This window comes from Lactuca virosa, chromosome 6 (assembly GCF_052849685.1).
Source record: "Lactuca virosa cultivar CGN04683 chromosome 6, Lactuca_virosa_CGN04683_v6, whole genome shotgun sequence".
Taxonomy (NCBI): domain Eukaryota; kingdom Viridiplantae; phylum Streptophyta; class Magnoliopsida; order Asterales; family Asteraceae; genus Lactuca; species Lactuca virosa.
This window is the reverse complement of record NC_136431.1, coordinates 118,482,078-118,499,094: the sequence shown is the minus strand read 5'-3', so window position 1 is coordinate 118,499,094 and position 17,017 is coordinate 118,482,078. Positions and strand designations below refer to the sequence as shown.

Sequence of the window (17,017 nt, the reverse complement as noted above, 5' to 3'; positions counted from 1 at the left end):
TGATTGTGTTCATCGACAATATTTTGGTGTATTCGAGGTACAGAGGGCAACATGAGGAGCATCTGAGAGAGATTCTGGGTATACTGAGATCGGAGAGGCTCTATGCCAAGTTCTCCAAGTGTGATTTTTGGTTACGAGAGGTCCAGTTCCTGGGACACCTCGTTAACCAAAATGGTATTTTGGTCGATTCGGCCAAGATTGAGGCAGTTATGAGATGGGAGGTGCCGAGATCCCCCACCGAGATCAGGAGTTTTCTGGGACTGGCCGGATACTATTGGAGATTTATCAGAGATTTCTCCAAGATTGCCGTCCCTATCACCAGTTTAACCCGGAAGGGTGTTGCGTTTACTTGGGGTCCCGAGCAGCAGACCTCATTTGAGACCCTTCGCCAGAGATTGTGCGAGGCTCCCATGTTGGCCCTTCCGGAGGGAATGGAGGATTTTGCGGTTTATTGCGATGCATCTATTACAGGAATGGGTGCGGTACTGATGCAAAAAGGGCACGTGATAGTGTACGCATCGAGGCAGTTGAAGCCTCATGAGACGAGATATCCCACCCACAATCTGGAGTTGGGGGGCAGTGGTGTTTGCCCTCAAGATCTGGCGTCACTATCTGTACGGGGTCCGGTGTACCATATACACGGACCACAAGAGTTTGAAGTATCTTATGGATCAGCCCAACCTTAACATGAGACAGAGGAGATGGTTGGATGTGGTGAAAGATTACGACTGCGAGATCCTGTATCATCCGGGCAAGGCTAATGTGGTAGCCGACGCCCTGAGCCGTAGAGCAGAGAGTACCCCGATCTGAGACATGTGTATGAGGATGACAGCGATGACTCCAGTCTTAGATATCATTCGAGAGGCCTAGGCGGAGGCCGTGAGACCGGAGAACCGTGAGAGGGAGCGGGTGATTGGGCAGGTGTCCGAGTTTGTGACGGACAACCGAGGACTTATGACCTTTCAGGGGAGGATTTGGGTTCCCTATACGGGTGGAGCTCGATGTACACTGATGGAGGAGGCGCATAGATCGAGATTCTCGATCCATCTGGGGGCCACTAAGATGTATTTGGACTTGAAGAGAGATTATTGGTGGCCCTGTATGAAGAGGGATGTTGTGTGGGTAGTCGAGAGGTGCTTGACATGTCGTCGGGTTAAGGCCGAGCACCAGCGTCCTCATGGCATGTTGCAGCCACTAGAGGTTCCCCAGTGGAAGTGGGAACAAATTTCTATGGATTTTATCACCAAGTTGCTGAGGACCGCGCGGGGTGTCGACGCGATTTGGGTGATTGTGGACCTGTTGACGAAGAGTGCTCACTTTCTTGCTATTAGTGAGAGCTCTTCTACAGGGAAGCTAGCAGAGATATATGTGAGAGAGGTGGTAGCTCGACATGGGGTGCCGATATCTATAGTGTCAGATCGGGATGTGCGATTTACTTCCAGATTCTGGAAGAAGTTCCATGAGGAGTTGGGTACGCGATTGCATTTTAACACAGCCTACCACCTACAGACAGACGGACAGAGTGAGCGGACGATTCAGACGCTCGAGGACATGCTTCGAGCATGTGTTATGGACTTCGGTGGAAGTTGGGACACATACCTACCACTGGCTGAGTTTTCTTACAACAACAACCATCATTCCAGTATCGACATGCCTCCTTTTGAGCTCCTTTATGGGAGGAGGTGTCGGACCCCTATCTGTTGGGGAGAGGTAGGGCAGCGAGTGATGGGTGGCACTGAGATAGTGCTCAAGAAGACTGAGCAGATTCAGCAGGTCAGACAGAGATTACTGACGGCTCAGAGTCGCCAGAAGAGTTACGCGGACAGGCGACGATCCAAACTCGAGTTTCAGGTTGGAGATTTCGTTCTCCTGAGGATATCCCCGTGAAAGGAGTAATACGGTTCAGGAAGAGGGGCAAGTTGAGGCCCTGATACATCGGTCCTTTCAAGGTAACCGGTAGAGTGGGTAAGGTAGCATACCGCCTAGAGCTACCTGCGGAGTTGAGCCAGATCCATAACACCTTCCACGTGTCTCAGTTGAGGAAGTGTGTGGCCGATGAGACGACAGTAGTGCCACTAGAGGACATTCAGGTGGATGCGAGCCTGAATTATATCGAGAGACCAATCGCGATTATGGATCGAAAGGTGAAGGTTTTGAGGAACAAAGAGGTGCCCCTGGTTCACGTTCAGTGGCAACATCGGAAAGGGTCCAAGATGACTTAGGAGCCGGAGTCCGAGATGCGGGAGCAGCATCCGAAGCTATTTGAGGAGCATGACTTCGAGGGCGAAGTCTGATTCTAGTGGGGGAGAATTATAACATCCCGAGTCCAGGTATACTTCGAGGACCTTGATCTGATGAGCTATTGTCATTTTTGGTCCTTATTATAAAAGAGTGAAAAACGAGTACGCGAGGCGTACCTGAGGTGTACGCTTAGCGTACTCGTCAGCGTGCATGTGACGCGGAGACCACCTAGTACGTGGGCGTACTAGGCCCAGAGTGCAACCCTAATTTGGGGTGAGTCCCCTATATAAGGGATATGATGGCCTCATTTCTAGCCACCATTCCCAGAGAGAAAACCCTAAGAGTGCCCTAACCTCTTCTCTAGAGCTTGTGAGTGTGTGTTTGAGCCTTGAGAGTGTTTGTGTGGTTTTGAAGATAAGAGAAGGTCTTGAAGAAGGAGGAGTTGGAGTCCAAGCTTCTAGATCCGAGCAAATCTGAGTGGGAAGCTTCTTATTGAGGTATAAAGCTTCAGACTTTGCCTTTCCTTTGTTATGAGCATGTTATTTGAGCATTTTAGGGTTTTGTCCCAAAAAGGTGGAGTCTTGATGAGATCTTGAACTCCAAAGACTAGGACCAACCCCTTTTGAGTGTATGAGTAGTGTTATGTCATAAAAATCCAATCTTGGTTGGTGAAATCACTCCATGCATGAGTTATGAGATCCTTGAGACAAAAGAGTGTATATTTTGGAGGATGGTGCCTAATCAGCCATGCAAAGGCTTAAAGTCAATGACTTTATAGATTAAGAGACATTAGAGAGTCCAAATCTGAGATATGAGCCTATGTCTTAACTGGTTAAGACCAAAAATGTGAGAAGAGTGAAACTGGGGCGTACGCTTGGCGTAATCCCCGTACGCGCGGCGTAGGGGTCGAGCATCCCCGATGCCTGCATGGCAGCCGAGTACGCGCAGCGTAGAGATCGAGTACGCGCAGCGTACTCCCTGCCGTTGACTTTTGTTGACTTTTAGGGTTTGGTCAAAAGTGTGGACTATTAAGCCTATGGAGGGGTAAAATGGTCTTTTCACCCTTCTGTGAGTGTAAAAGGGTTAGTCTAGTTCTTGAGAGCCAATATTGATTAGGGATAATTATTATGTGCTAGGCGGAGGCTAGACTGGTGGGTAGAGTTCGAGATTCCGAGTTCGAGGTTTTCTTTTGCTAGCTTACGAGGTGAGTCTTCTCACTATACTTACCTTGGGTGGTAATTTTATGTGTGACCAGAGGGTCTTATGTGAATGAGTTGTGTATTGAGATATCTTGCTATTTGTTATGTGATATGCTTACTGTGTATTATATTGAGCTGCTGAGTTGAGGGACCAGAGGGTCCATCTGAGTTGTGGGACCGGAGGATCCCATTGAGACATATTGACCGGAGGGTCTTATTGAGTTATAGCCTCGAGTGGCTGATGTGATGTGTGTGGTATTTTGGGGAACTCACTAAGCTTTATGCTTACCATGTTATGTGTTATGTGTTTTAGGTAGTTCTGAGGATCGCGACAAGGCACCGGCATGATTGTTCACACTGGCGGAAGATGATTTTTTTTTATGATTCTGGGATTGTGAATTACATTGTGATATGATTTTGGATACTTGTGTTTTGAGATGGTGAAATGATAATTTAATGTGTTTTAAAAATGAAAAATTTGTTTGAAAATTTCACGTCGTTACAGTATAATCCTCACAACCATAACTATAAGACTATATCCGATTACATCTCTTTAATTCATTAAAAACATATTTTATTTCTTATCCACATATACAATCAACCAAAATCAATTTCATTGTTTATCAACAATCTAAAACAACAAAAATACATTGTTATGGGTGTTTTAAATATTTATAAAAAATATATCAATATTATATTCTATTACAAAAAATTAAAAACCATGGTATATTTTATAATTTATTAATATGTATATTATCTAATAAATGATTATTGAAATTAATATGAAAAAGCTTATCATTCTTATTGTGACATGTGTCGAGTTGGGGTTTGTGAACTAAGATCATCAAACGACCTTTTCTTTCTCTCGGTTGCAACGAAAAGGTTTCTTTTTAATTTATTTGTTTTCCACCTAATTAAGCAATGGATTGGCCTCTCAATCTATCAATAAACTTGTTCTACGAAATTCAACCCCTCTAGAATAGTTGTGGATTGTATGCAAATTCATATGTCAAAAAGTGTTGCAAAAGGTTTCTTTAATACCAAAGGTGACTACGTACTCACTAGGTTTTGCCTTACTCGGACCCATGCGCGGTATGCTAGTCCAACTTTGGTAAATTTGGCCCATCCTCAAGCATGCAATACTCACGTTTTATGCATTTATTCCTACAACTCTTATAAGGTCACATTCTTCTTGGGATCATTCTAGTCTTAGCATTAACTACTTGTTCTGGTTGTGCGTTTTATATGTTCAAATGACATTTGTAGTAACGTTAGTCTCTTATGTCACATGCACATGAGAGAGAGAGAGAGAGAGAGAGAGAGAGAGAGAGAGAGAGAGAGAGAGAGAGAGAGAGAGGTCTGTAGTGATGAACTTAGGCTTGAGGCTATACCCTTATCGCATAGTGCAGTAGGGCGAGGTGGATGTGCGGAGATGGAAGAACACCACATTGCCGCACATACGGTGTGCGGTGACTTCTACAATGTGTTGCCTCATTCCCGCACTCTCTCTCATCTTCATCTCCTCTTCAACGGGTAAATGTTTGATTTTTTTTACAATACTCTATAAACACAAACATTTTTAATCTTAAATCTCATACCACCTTCTATCTTTTCTCTCAAAGTCATTCATCCACAATTTCTTCTTCGTCATCTACTTTGTCGGATACATTAATATATATATATATATATATATATATATATATATATATATATATATATATATATATATAAAAAGTGAAAGCAAAAAAGGAACAGTAATTTTTTGGCTTTTAGGTTTTTGCCACAAATTTTTGGTGAATTTGACACTTTTTGTCCCTAAAGTCAAAATTTATATATTTTTGCGTTTTGATTAACTTTTTTTGCTTTTAGGTTTTTGCCACAAATCTTTAGTGACTTTGACACATTTAGTCTTTGCAGTCAAAAGTTTTACATTTTGGTGTTTTTGCCATAAATCTTTAATGAATTTAACACTTTTCGTCATTGTACTCAAAACTTTTACATTTTGACATAAAAAATACAAAAAAACTCCTTTTGAATTTTGCCACCATATTTTCCCTATTTGTGATGATTTATAATTTCAGCACATATCTTTTAAAGTTTGCTGATTTTTTCTATATTACCCCAAAAGCGGCGTAGCCGCAAGTTCTTTACGAGTTGATATTACGGGAGACAGCGTTTATCAAGAAAGTTATATAAAAAAGAATTGTGTAGTAGTAAGAACAATAATTTTAAAGTTCATGTTTTAGAACGAGAAGATATTCTTACTCAGTCGCCAATATTCAATATCTATCTTGGAAAGACACATGATGTGTCGTTTCATGCAAATGGAGTAGCATTTAATGTGGGTACTATCTTACTAATAGGATATATCCTAAGTTATATGTCTTAGTCAAATCCTTCACATGTCCAAACGATAAAAAGATAATAAAATTTAAGACAATCCAAGAAGCAACTAAGAAGGATGTGGAACAAACATTTTGTGTCCTTAAAATGCATTGGCAGATACTCATCATGCCCTTCGTGTTGATTTGACGAAACATATTGGCATTGCTAACGTACATCCTGGTTGAGGATTGGCACGATGATTTGTTCGAATATACAAATGAATATTCAGATTTGTTCATCGGAGATTCGAGTGACGATTTGGAAGAAAATTTGACGTGATGTAGTATTTTAACTCTTGTTATATTTTAGTTTCGTTTTTTATATTATTATGTAATTTGTATTTTCAAAAAATGAAATATTTCTATTTAACACTAAGAATAAAAAAAAAATCAAAAATTAACGTAAAACATAATAATCATTATACAGTTCTGGAAATTAAATAAGAAACTTTGTTGGTTAATTATGTAAGACCAATAATAGTTGAAAAGTCCGTTGAAATTAAAGGGAATACAAGTTAAAAGTTTAACCTCTAATTATAATTCTAAATTACTCCTAATTTCACTAATTTCAAGTATATACTTAAAACAATCTAATATAATTATAAGAGTATGGGTCATTTGTAGGCCCATCATTTTTTATTTTTAATTAATAAAAAGTGAAAAGGATTATTAAAAAAACTCAAAAAAGAAATTAAATGGCAAAAGGTCAATTCAAGTGTTTCATGGACCAAAACCACTAGAATTTCTTAATTTTATGACCAAAATCACATAAAAGTTTTGATTTTGGACCTTCCATACAAGTCGGAAACTTTTTGACCCTATCCAAAGTTTTTTGCAAACCCCAAGGACTAAATTTGCAGTTTTATCTTAATATAATTCAAAGAGTAAATTATAGTTTTGGTCCCTGTGGTTTGGTCAAATTCGCATATTTAGTCCAAACTTTAAAATTTTGACAAGATGCATCTCTGTGGTTTAAAGAAATTGCACTGCACATCCTTAATCCACTTAAAAAGACTACTTTATCCTTACTTTTATATATTTCTTTTTCTTATATATATATATATATATATATATATATATATATATATATATATAGGGCTAGGTTAATGTGTTTCTTATATTTATTGTGTGCTAGAATGCACCAATAGAAATTTAGTAAAATTAAATAATTATTTAATTAAATAAATATAGATATTAAATGATTTTCATAATTGTATTTATATTAAATGATATACATAATTATAATTCTCTTTTTATGGAAACTAATTAAATTCGACATTAATATCAGCAATAACATTTTTTCAGAATGAATTCGCATCTAGGTTTTATGTATGGGTTCGTTTTTTGTTTCACTACTCACTCACTTAAAATACAATAAAGTTGCATAGAATATGAAGAACAATAGTGTATTCTACTAGAATACACTCTCATTCTGCTAGATTACACTCTCATTCTTCTAGATACGAATTCATTATGAAAGAATATTATTGTTGACATTAATGACGAATTTAATTAGTTTCCATAAAAAGGAATTATAAGTATAAATATCATTTAATATACATATAATTTTTACTAAATTCTTATTGGTGCATTCTAGCACATAATAGATATGAGAAACACACACACACACACACACACATACACACACACACACATATATATATATATATATATATATATATATATATATAATTGTTTAATTTTTTATATTTTGGCGCTTATATTTTATTTTATTTATTTATATTTTTTATGATTTATATATATTTTTTAAAATTTTATTCGAATATACATTTTTAATGTTTTTTATATTTTGTTCATTTATATTTTTTTGATGTTTTATTTGAATAATTTTTCTAGTTTTTTTTTTTTTTTTTGATATTTTGTTCAAATATATCTTTTAATGTTTTTTTGATCTTTTGTTTTTTATATATATATTTGTAAAGCTTTTTATAAATATTTTTGTATAAAGAATATAAGAAGGTTAGTTAAATGAGAATATAATTAACACATACCGGGTATATAATTATTTATTTAATAGGGTTATCGTATAGGCTAACCGAAATTCAAAACGAGTGTCAATGGATTCAACTTCAATTTTTATAGTTTTAGAATTTTTTTTTTCATTTCGTTCCGAATAGAAAATGATAATTAGAATTCATATTACTCAAACACATGTTTCAATGTTTTCGAGTTCATTGTTTTATTTTTAGAATTTTTTTTCGTTTTCTTGTTATATGGTTTTCCAATTAGCCTTTATATAACTTGAAACCCTTTTCGAATTTCAATTACTCTATATATTAATCTTATTAAAAATATATAATTATACCTAATCTAAATTAATAATATTCACATTTAACGAACTTTTTTTTTACATTTTTTACAAAAAGTTTAAACAAACAAAACGTCAAAAAAATTAAAATGTATTAAAAAATACGCAAAAAAATACTAAAAAAACTAATCAAAAAAGCATCATAAAAATATAAACGAAAAAAATGTAAAAACATTTTTTGGTGTGTTGTTTGAATATATTGTTTAATGTTTTTTACATTTTTTCCGTTTATATTTTTGTGATGTTTTTTTAAATATATAGTTTTTTGGCGTGTTGTTTGAATACATTTTAATTTTTTTGACGTTTTGTTTGTTTATACGTTTTGTAAAAAATGTAAAAAAAAAAAGTTCCTTGAATGTGAATATTATGAACTTAGATTAGGAATAAAATTATATTTTTTAATAAGATTAATAGATGGGCTAACTAAAATACGAAAAGGGGTTTCAAGTTATATAAAGGCTAATTGGAAAACCATATAACTCGAAAACAAACAAAATTTCTAAAAAAAAAAAAATGAACTCGAAAACATTGACACATGTTTTTGAGTTATATGAATTTTGATTAACATTTTCCATTCGGAACGAAATGTGCAAAAAAAATTATAAAACTAAAAAAATTGAATTCGAAGCCATTGACAGTCGTTTTGAATTTCGTTTAGCCTATACAATAACCCTACTAAAATAAATAATTATACCTAATATGTGTTAATCAAATTCTCATTTAACTAACATTTTTATATTTTTTATTCACAATTTTTATAAAAAGCTTTAAAAATATATAAAAAACAAAAGATAAAAAAATACATTAAAATATATATTCGAATAAAACAACAAAAAAAAACTAGAAAAATTATCCAAATAAAACGTTAAAAAAATATAAACGAACAAAATATAAAAAACATTAAATATATATTAGAATAAAACTTTAAAAAATATATAAATCATAAAAAATATAAATAAATAAAATAAAATGTAAGCGGCAAAATATAAAAGAAAAAGAAATATATATACGTAAGGGTAAAATGGTCTTTTTAAGTGGAGTAAGGATGTTCGGTGTAATTTCTTTAAACCATAGGGATGCATCTTGTCAAACTCTCAAAAGTTTGACTGAATGTACGAATTTGACCAAACCATATTGACCAGAACTGTAATTTACTCTAACTCTAAACCACTCCTAATTTCAGTATATATACTTAAAACAATCTAATATAATTATAAACTACTCCAAATTTCAAGTATATATTTATAATATCACTTATATCTGATATGAGACTTAACCTCAACCTCCAAAAACATAAAACTGATGTTGTTAGGCTAGAAGCCATTTAATAGGATCACAAATCTTTTTGCATAACAGAATCAATTGAATAGAAACAAGATTCCATAGCAAACAAAATCCAACTCCAAACCAAAACTGTATTCATGAAGCAAAGATTCAAGTGTACATTTAATGTATGAAAACAAATGCAAAACTAACCACAAAACATAACCAAAGCCAAAAAAACAAATCTTATATTTTTTTTCCACCTCCATAACCATAAACTCAATCATATAACCTCACACATCCGGTACACAATTAGACATAATCCCTAAAGTAACTTACAAAACCGTCAAACACAAAATGTCTACTAACTTGCTGCCTAAGCTCCCTTGTCTGACACTATTATGCTTAAACATGACTTGACCCCACATGCTCTCCTTATTCATTTTCAAGATATCAAATGGCATAACACTTTAAAGAATGAGGGGTGAAGAGTATTAAAGATGATGATTGTATAGTGTATAAAAATGCTAAATTCTTTTTAATGTGGGTCTCAAGAAGATTGAACTGCAAGCCTTTGTAGATGCTCGAAAAATACTTGAAGGTTCACATCATCCGTGAAAATAACATCCATTCCCGGCGACCCTTCATTGTTGTATGTTGCCGAAGGATTCAACTTTGCCAACAAGAATCGTGCCTGCATCCCCCACCATATAATAATTAACATCCAAGAAACGCACATACCAAGACACTGTCCGCTCTCAGAAACCCATCCTAATACTGCTCTCGTCCAAGCACGCTTAACTGCAGAGTCCTGATGGGATCCAGGCTCCAGTGTCCCCCAAGGCTTTAAAACACGCCTTGGAAGAAGAGATATCGACACCATTATAAGAAAAAAGTACTTTCCCCATCAGTTGATGTGGGACTGTCAGTCCCACATCGGTTGCACGGGGAACAAAAGCATTTCTTATAAGGGTGTGGATACCTCTTCTATCAAGACGTGTTTTAAAGCGGTGAGGGGGCACTGAAGCCCAGATCCCATCAAAACTCTGCAGTTAAGCGTGTTTGGGCGAGAGTAGTACTAGGATGGGTGACCCGCTGAGAAGTTCTTGTGTCGGTTTACCAAAAGCAGACAGTATGGGATGTTACACAGTTGATTTCAATAAGATTTAAGATTTGAATAATTACCTGAGAACCATGTTGATCACACACCACCAACCTTGGAACAGGAAACCGATCACGTATTATCAACTGCGCATCATCATGCGGAGCTTGCAACAACTGTGCAAACGCCTATAAAAAAAAGACATCATTTTAAATACTTCAAGGCCAATATCTTTAAAGTTATGTTATTTAGAAAATTTTATAAAAATTAAATACCTGGTGTTCTGGCTGATTTTGATAACCCAAATTTCTCCATTGGGCGATTGTCATTCCATGGAAAATGACTACACTAAAGTAGGAATCTAACAAAAGAATTCTATCAGCTGAAATGGATGCCACATCAAGCAAAGCAGGTGAAGGAAGTGAATTAAATGAATATGATATTAATGAAGGTTGAATCATCACAGCTCCATTTGTTATATTCTCTCTGTTTAGCATCATGCGAAAATAAGCAGTCTCATCGGGACTATTGTTGAACACCTACAATTAAAAAAGAAAAAGAAATTTAAATAAAAAGTTGTTAATGGATTAAAAGTGTGAATAGTTTTTTTTTTTTTATTATTATTACCTGAACGAATTGTGATCTTCGAAGATTGAACATGAATTGAGGGAACAATGAAAAACTAGGGTTTAAGGCGAATGAAGATGGATCATCTTTTCTGTAGTCACCGAATTTAGAACAGAGGCGAATCAGGTTTCTATCTAGCCATCTTGTTGCATCAAATGCTTCCTGTAATTAATTATTATAAATGAGAAAATCCATTAAAGGTGTTTGTGGATTAAGTTAAAGTAAAAGAAATGGTGAAATGATTAGTTGATACCTCCATTTCCATTTTATAAGAAGTTAATCTAGCCATAACCACAGCTGCAGCCTCTTGATCAAAACCTTGTATCAGTTCCTGTTAAACATAATTTATCAGAAACTGAATTTCTATTGGAAGGGTATAATTGTAAAATCAGTAATGTAGTTTTTTTATAAATATACATGGGTAAGAATTACATGCCCAAATTATCATGGGTTAAATGCAAGAATAAGTAATGTAGTTTTTAATTTTTTATTATAGCATTATATTTATTATTTCTTATCACATCATTGTATTTTTAAAAATACACAAAAATTATATAAAAGTTTTACTATTATACCTCTGAGAGAACAGAAGTCTCTAACCATCTTCTAGTAATGGTGGTAACTCGCAGCTTTGATTGCCCATCAATACTCTGGTAACTGCATCAAATTTTATAATCAATACATTTCAATCACACAAAAGGAATTGGAATTCAAGATTCCATTCCATAGCTTGTTTGGTAGTCAAATGGATGGAATTCAATCCTTCAAATTCCATGTTTGATGGATTTCACCATTCCTACGGAGGGTGGAAGTAATTCAATTCCATTCTTCCTTTTTATTAAAAGACCAAAATACCCTCATTATTATATATCGAAATAACAAAATCCAACAACTCAATAGTGTAAAGAGAATTTTAAAATATTTAGACATACAATGAAACTTTCATATTCCATTCCTTCCAAAAACATTTTACTAACGAAATGCCCCTTAAACACACTTAACATTTTATAAGGAAAGAACTATGAAATTTACCTTGTAACAGTTTGTATGTACAACTGTGGATTTACATTTCCTGAAGCATCTGATTTGTCACTTGATGATATATCAAAAAAAACAGTCAAACAAGTATTTTTATCGAGTCCACACAGCTTCCAAGCTGTGGTATTCCCCTGTCCAATCACTGTGCTTGCAACAGCTGGACCTTTCTGCATAAAATAACCAAAAATAAAATTTATAATGAATCTGAAAAATATTATTTGCATTTGGAGTCAATACTATTGTTTGATGTTTAAATATAAGATTAAGTAAACAACCTTCTCCAAAGATGTGCAAGGTCCAATGATCCCTTGAATTTTAATATCCTTTGAACAGTTGATCTCAAGTTCTCCACTGAAAGTAATAAACTAGTGAATATTTTCAAAAGATGAAAATGCATGATATATTATTAATCATAGAAAGGGTTAAATGCAAGTAATACGAATGTACTTTCATTGATTTATTTGTTATAGCTTTCTATTTTTGTTTTTTCCTATTACAATTTTCAAAGTACTATGTTTTAATAAGAAAACAAACTGAAAGTACAATGCTGTGATTGGTTGGTTTTTCAATGTATTTAATAAGAAATAAATGAAAGTAGAAGGCTACAAAAACACATAATGCAGATTATAAAAAATGAAAATACTCACTTATGGGAAAGACCAAGAGATTCTTCACCCTTCTCAAAGACACGTCTAAATGAATCCTTGAAAACCGAATGTCCAAAACTTTCAGCTAAAACAACAAGTCCACCAGTTCTTTCAATAACAACTTTCATCTCTGCTACTCCAACCTATTAGCAAAATCAACATTAGATTTCAAACAAAATTGAGATACATGTTTTAATATGCAGATTATTAAACTCAGAATAAGAACAGTTAGCAACATTCAACATCACTGGCACTGCATCCTATTGACTTTGAAGAAAAAGTAATCACCACAATTCACACAGATACATACATTATACATACATGATATATATGTAAACACAATCAGATAAAGAGTTTTATACCTGGTCAAGGGCAGAAGCAAAAAGATCCAATACATGACCTTGGCTGACCATTTGCTTTGAAAGTTCCTCATAAAATTGAACTGCCTTCCTAAAATATGGTGCTGCATCTTTATCAAGATCTTTATGTGAACGCACAGGATCAGAGAGATCTTTTGATACAATCTACAAGAAACAAGAAACTAATACAAGTTTAGATTCAATCTAAACAGAAATAACCTTTTTCACAACTCTCAGAAAAATGGAAAGATGATTCATATGTTACAAGAAAAGTTTATAGAAGAACTTACCGAACCAGGGCCTTCGGTGCATGGGCCACCAACCAATGCTACAATTCGAGCACCAGTGCCAGGCATACAAGCCCCTAGCAATCCAGCTGCAACACTTAGTGCAACCCCAGTGCATCTTAATGATCGATTACCTGGTGCAACAGGCCATTGATCTGTCTCTAATTCTTCCAAAAGCTGAGTTTTAAGTTGTTAACACTTGGATTAGTAATGTATAGCAATGAAATTGTTCAATTTTGAACAAGGATTGTGGTAGAACTCACCGAATGGATGATGTATGCACCTTCGGAAGCAGGCAGCAAAAACCTAGAAACCCCGGAATTTGGAAACCCCCCACCTTGTACTACCCCCTTCTGAAACCCCTGCCCTGGTGCACCACCAACTCTCCGGCCACCAGCACCACTACCTAACCCTAGCTGATCCAAAACCTGATCTTTAGTCATCTCTTTTGATCCTCGAAATACATAAACCTTAGACATATCAGCATACCCTAACTCATGAACCTGAACCTGTGTCCCAAACGAAACAAACCCCACCAATGCATTCTCTGGTAAGAATTCAAGCGCCTGTTGTAACGCCGATCTCGCAAACGCCAATTCCTCCTCGATCATACACATATCAAGCACGAATACGTATACAGGTGGAGGAATTGTGTGATGGAGATCGGATTGCGGAAAAGCGTATTCGATTGTGGTGTATTGAGGGTAGAGTTCTGCAGGAACGTTTGTTTCGGAGATACCGGAGAAGTGATGAGGGAAGTGGTTTCGTTGGAAACAGAAGGGGCAGATCCAGATGAGGGCAGAGAAGTCGACGCGGCAGAAAGGGTTGAGGACGGCGGAGCAGGTCTTGCATCGGAGAGGCACATAAGGGTTGGTAGGGATGTGTGGGTGAGGGCGGATCGGAGAGATCGAGGCGGCGAAAGGGATGACGCACTTGCTGGCTTCGACTTTTGTGCGCGGCCAGGCGTTCCAGGTCATACGAACACCGTCGATTCCTTCAGGATCGGTGTTCGCCATCTCCGTCGACATTTTGGGTGGCAAAAATGGAAGCTTTGTTAGTGTAAATTAGGAGAAATTGGGGATTAGGGAGATGGGGAAGAAAAACAGGGGAGAAAAGGGGTGGAATTGGAGTCAAAGCTTAAGGCAGAAAGAGAAGAGAGAGGGATTGTGGTCTGTGCATAACAACAACTTCAACGCTGGATCTACTCTTTGATGATGGTGAATTGTGATGATCTTTGTATGTGCACCAAAGATGAAACAGTTGAATTGTTGTTTTTGGGTTGAAATACTTTTTTATTATAGGGTGTTCATGGGGTTTGTAACAGATAGAAGTAGACCGAAACCTAAAAAAGATTTAATCAAATCGAAAATCAAACAAATCTCAAACGATTCCATATGAAAAGTCGTTTTAGAACTAGAAAATGATGGTTTCGGACCAAAATCTTCTAAAAATATTTAACTCAAAACCATTTTTAAATTTTTTTAGAACTAACGTATATAAATCGGTTTAAGCCTACCATAATTAGGGGTGTTCACGGGGCGGTTCGGTTCGGATAGTAATAAAATTATGAACCGTGACCACGGAGCGGGTACCTTACATGCACTAACCGAAACCGAACCGAAATGATAAAAAACCCGAACCGAACCGAACCGTGTAAAGGCGGGTAACCACGGTTCGGTTCACGGATACCCACTAAATACAAAAAAATAAAAATCAATCAAAGCTATAAAGTCCATTTTAGTCATGCTTTCTGAAAATTAAATAGACAGACATAAAACATATTTGTGATAAGTTGATAAATATGATAATGTTGATAAAAAAAACATATATACACACTTTATAGTTTATAGTTAATAATTTAAGGATAGCGTCATGCCAGTTATGATCCTAATTTCCGTGTGTTTTGTATATGCATTGGAACGCATCTTTAATTGTTTTCTTGTTTTCTTGACATATCAATTTGAAATTAGACATCGAACAAAATTCATTTATATATATATATATATATATATATATATATATATATATATATATATATATATATATATATATATATATATATATATATATATATATGACGGTTCGGTTCGGGTATCCGCGGATATCTTAATATCAAAACCAAAACCGACCCATAGGTACCCGGTTTTTTTTCGGTTTCGGTTTCGGATTGGCCGGATCGGCTCGGTTTTTCGGTTTTGCGGTTTTTATGCACACCCCTAACCATAATTCAATATTATGTGTCCAAGAGTTATATAACCAAAGTTGTTTTAAGAAAAAAAAATTAATATAATAACAAACTAATTATTTTCGGGAAAATGACTCAGGAGGGTTATGTGTTTTTGATTTTGTTCACATTTAATCGTTTTTGTACATCATATATCATCCAACTTATTGAACATATTTATACATTACCTTTGCGACCTGCTACTACTATAGGTAAAAAAGTAATATGTTAACAGTTTCAACAAGTCAAATGAAATATAATATACAAAAAACTGACTAAATATAAACAAAAAAAACTTCCCCCACTAAATGCCTCCAACACCATTTTTATCACCGCCTCTGCCTTTACCACCAATATTGATGACAGTGGCAATGGAAGGGGTGTAGGTGGCGGCGGCGGTGGAGGTGATGTTGGCACACCCCCAATAGGCGGCGGAAACGTCGGACAATAAGATGACATCATGAATCACAGTTATTTGCATATATACAACAATACAACAACATATTATAATGTAGAAACTTTTATAATGTCACAACTAGCATTTTAGCTAGGAAAATTCTATTATCATGTAATCATTCAACTATTGTAAAGCGTGTCCTCTAAGTGAATATCAATCAATGCTCATTTAAATACATCTCATGGTCAACAAAGAGTTTGAAACTCTAAATATTCCGGTCCAAGTCTATTATAGTCTAGGACATTCCTATTGGGCTCTAAATGGACCCACATTAATAAAACTCAACATTTTGGGACATAATGGGCCTAAAATGGATTAATTTACCATAATGGGCCTTATTGGGCCATAATTGATCCAATTGGCCCTAATGAACCATAAAACCCATTCTTGCATGTCATTTGGGCCGTGAACCATTTAATGAGCCCAATGGGCCGAAAAATAATATTGGGCCTATAAAAATTCGATCAAGCCAAGAGTTTGGGCCCAACACCATTTTCTTCATCTCACTAGGCCCATTCTCGGCCCAAGGAGTAAAACAAAAAAAAAAGATAAATTGTGCACTTGCCACCTCTTTATTGCATGGTGGATCTCCATGCACATCACGTCACTCCCTCTCTCTTCTCTATTTTTCTTCTACCTTCGGCCGAAGATCACAACACCCCCATCATCTTCATTTTTCTCTCAAAAACTCTCTCAAACACTCAAGAACATCCTCCTTTCTTCCATCCAAATTTTCGAGATTTCTAAGTGTTCCAAGAAGATCTTTACCAAAGATCATCAATCTTAGGTAAGTCATCACACATCCAAGCTAAGTAACTTCATTATTGTGCTAGATCACTCCTTCTAAACATTTTTTGTGA

General features: G+C 35.5%; 1 protein-coding gene across 1 annotated transcript; it reads right to left on the bottom strand.

The window, feature by feature from the left end:
* Positions 1-9,536: 9,536 nt before the first annotated feature.
* LOC145119342 (protein transport protein SEC23 E-like) lies at positions 9,537-14,815 on the bottom strand. Its single transcript, XM_079054993.1, has 12 exons — positions 13,740-14,815; positions 13,480-13,653; positions 13,193-13,354; positions 12,831-12,973; positions 12,459-12,534; positions 12,178-12,350; positions 11,721-11,802; positions 11,399-11,476; positions 11,146-11,307; positions 10,794-11,057; positions 10,602-10,706; positions 9,537-10,110 (listed from the first exon to the last, which is right to left on the bottom strand). Exons 1-12 carry the CDS (start codon positions 14,502-14,504, stop codon positions 9,967-9,969), a joined length of 2,328 nt encoding a protein of 775 aa, XP_078911119.1. The 5' UTR covers positions 14,505-14,815; the 3' UTR covers positions 9,537-9,966.
* Positions 14,816-17,017: the final 2,202 nt, after the last annotated feature.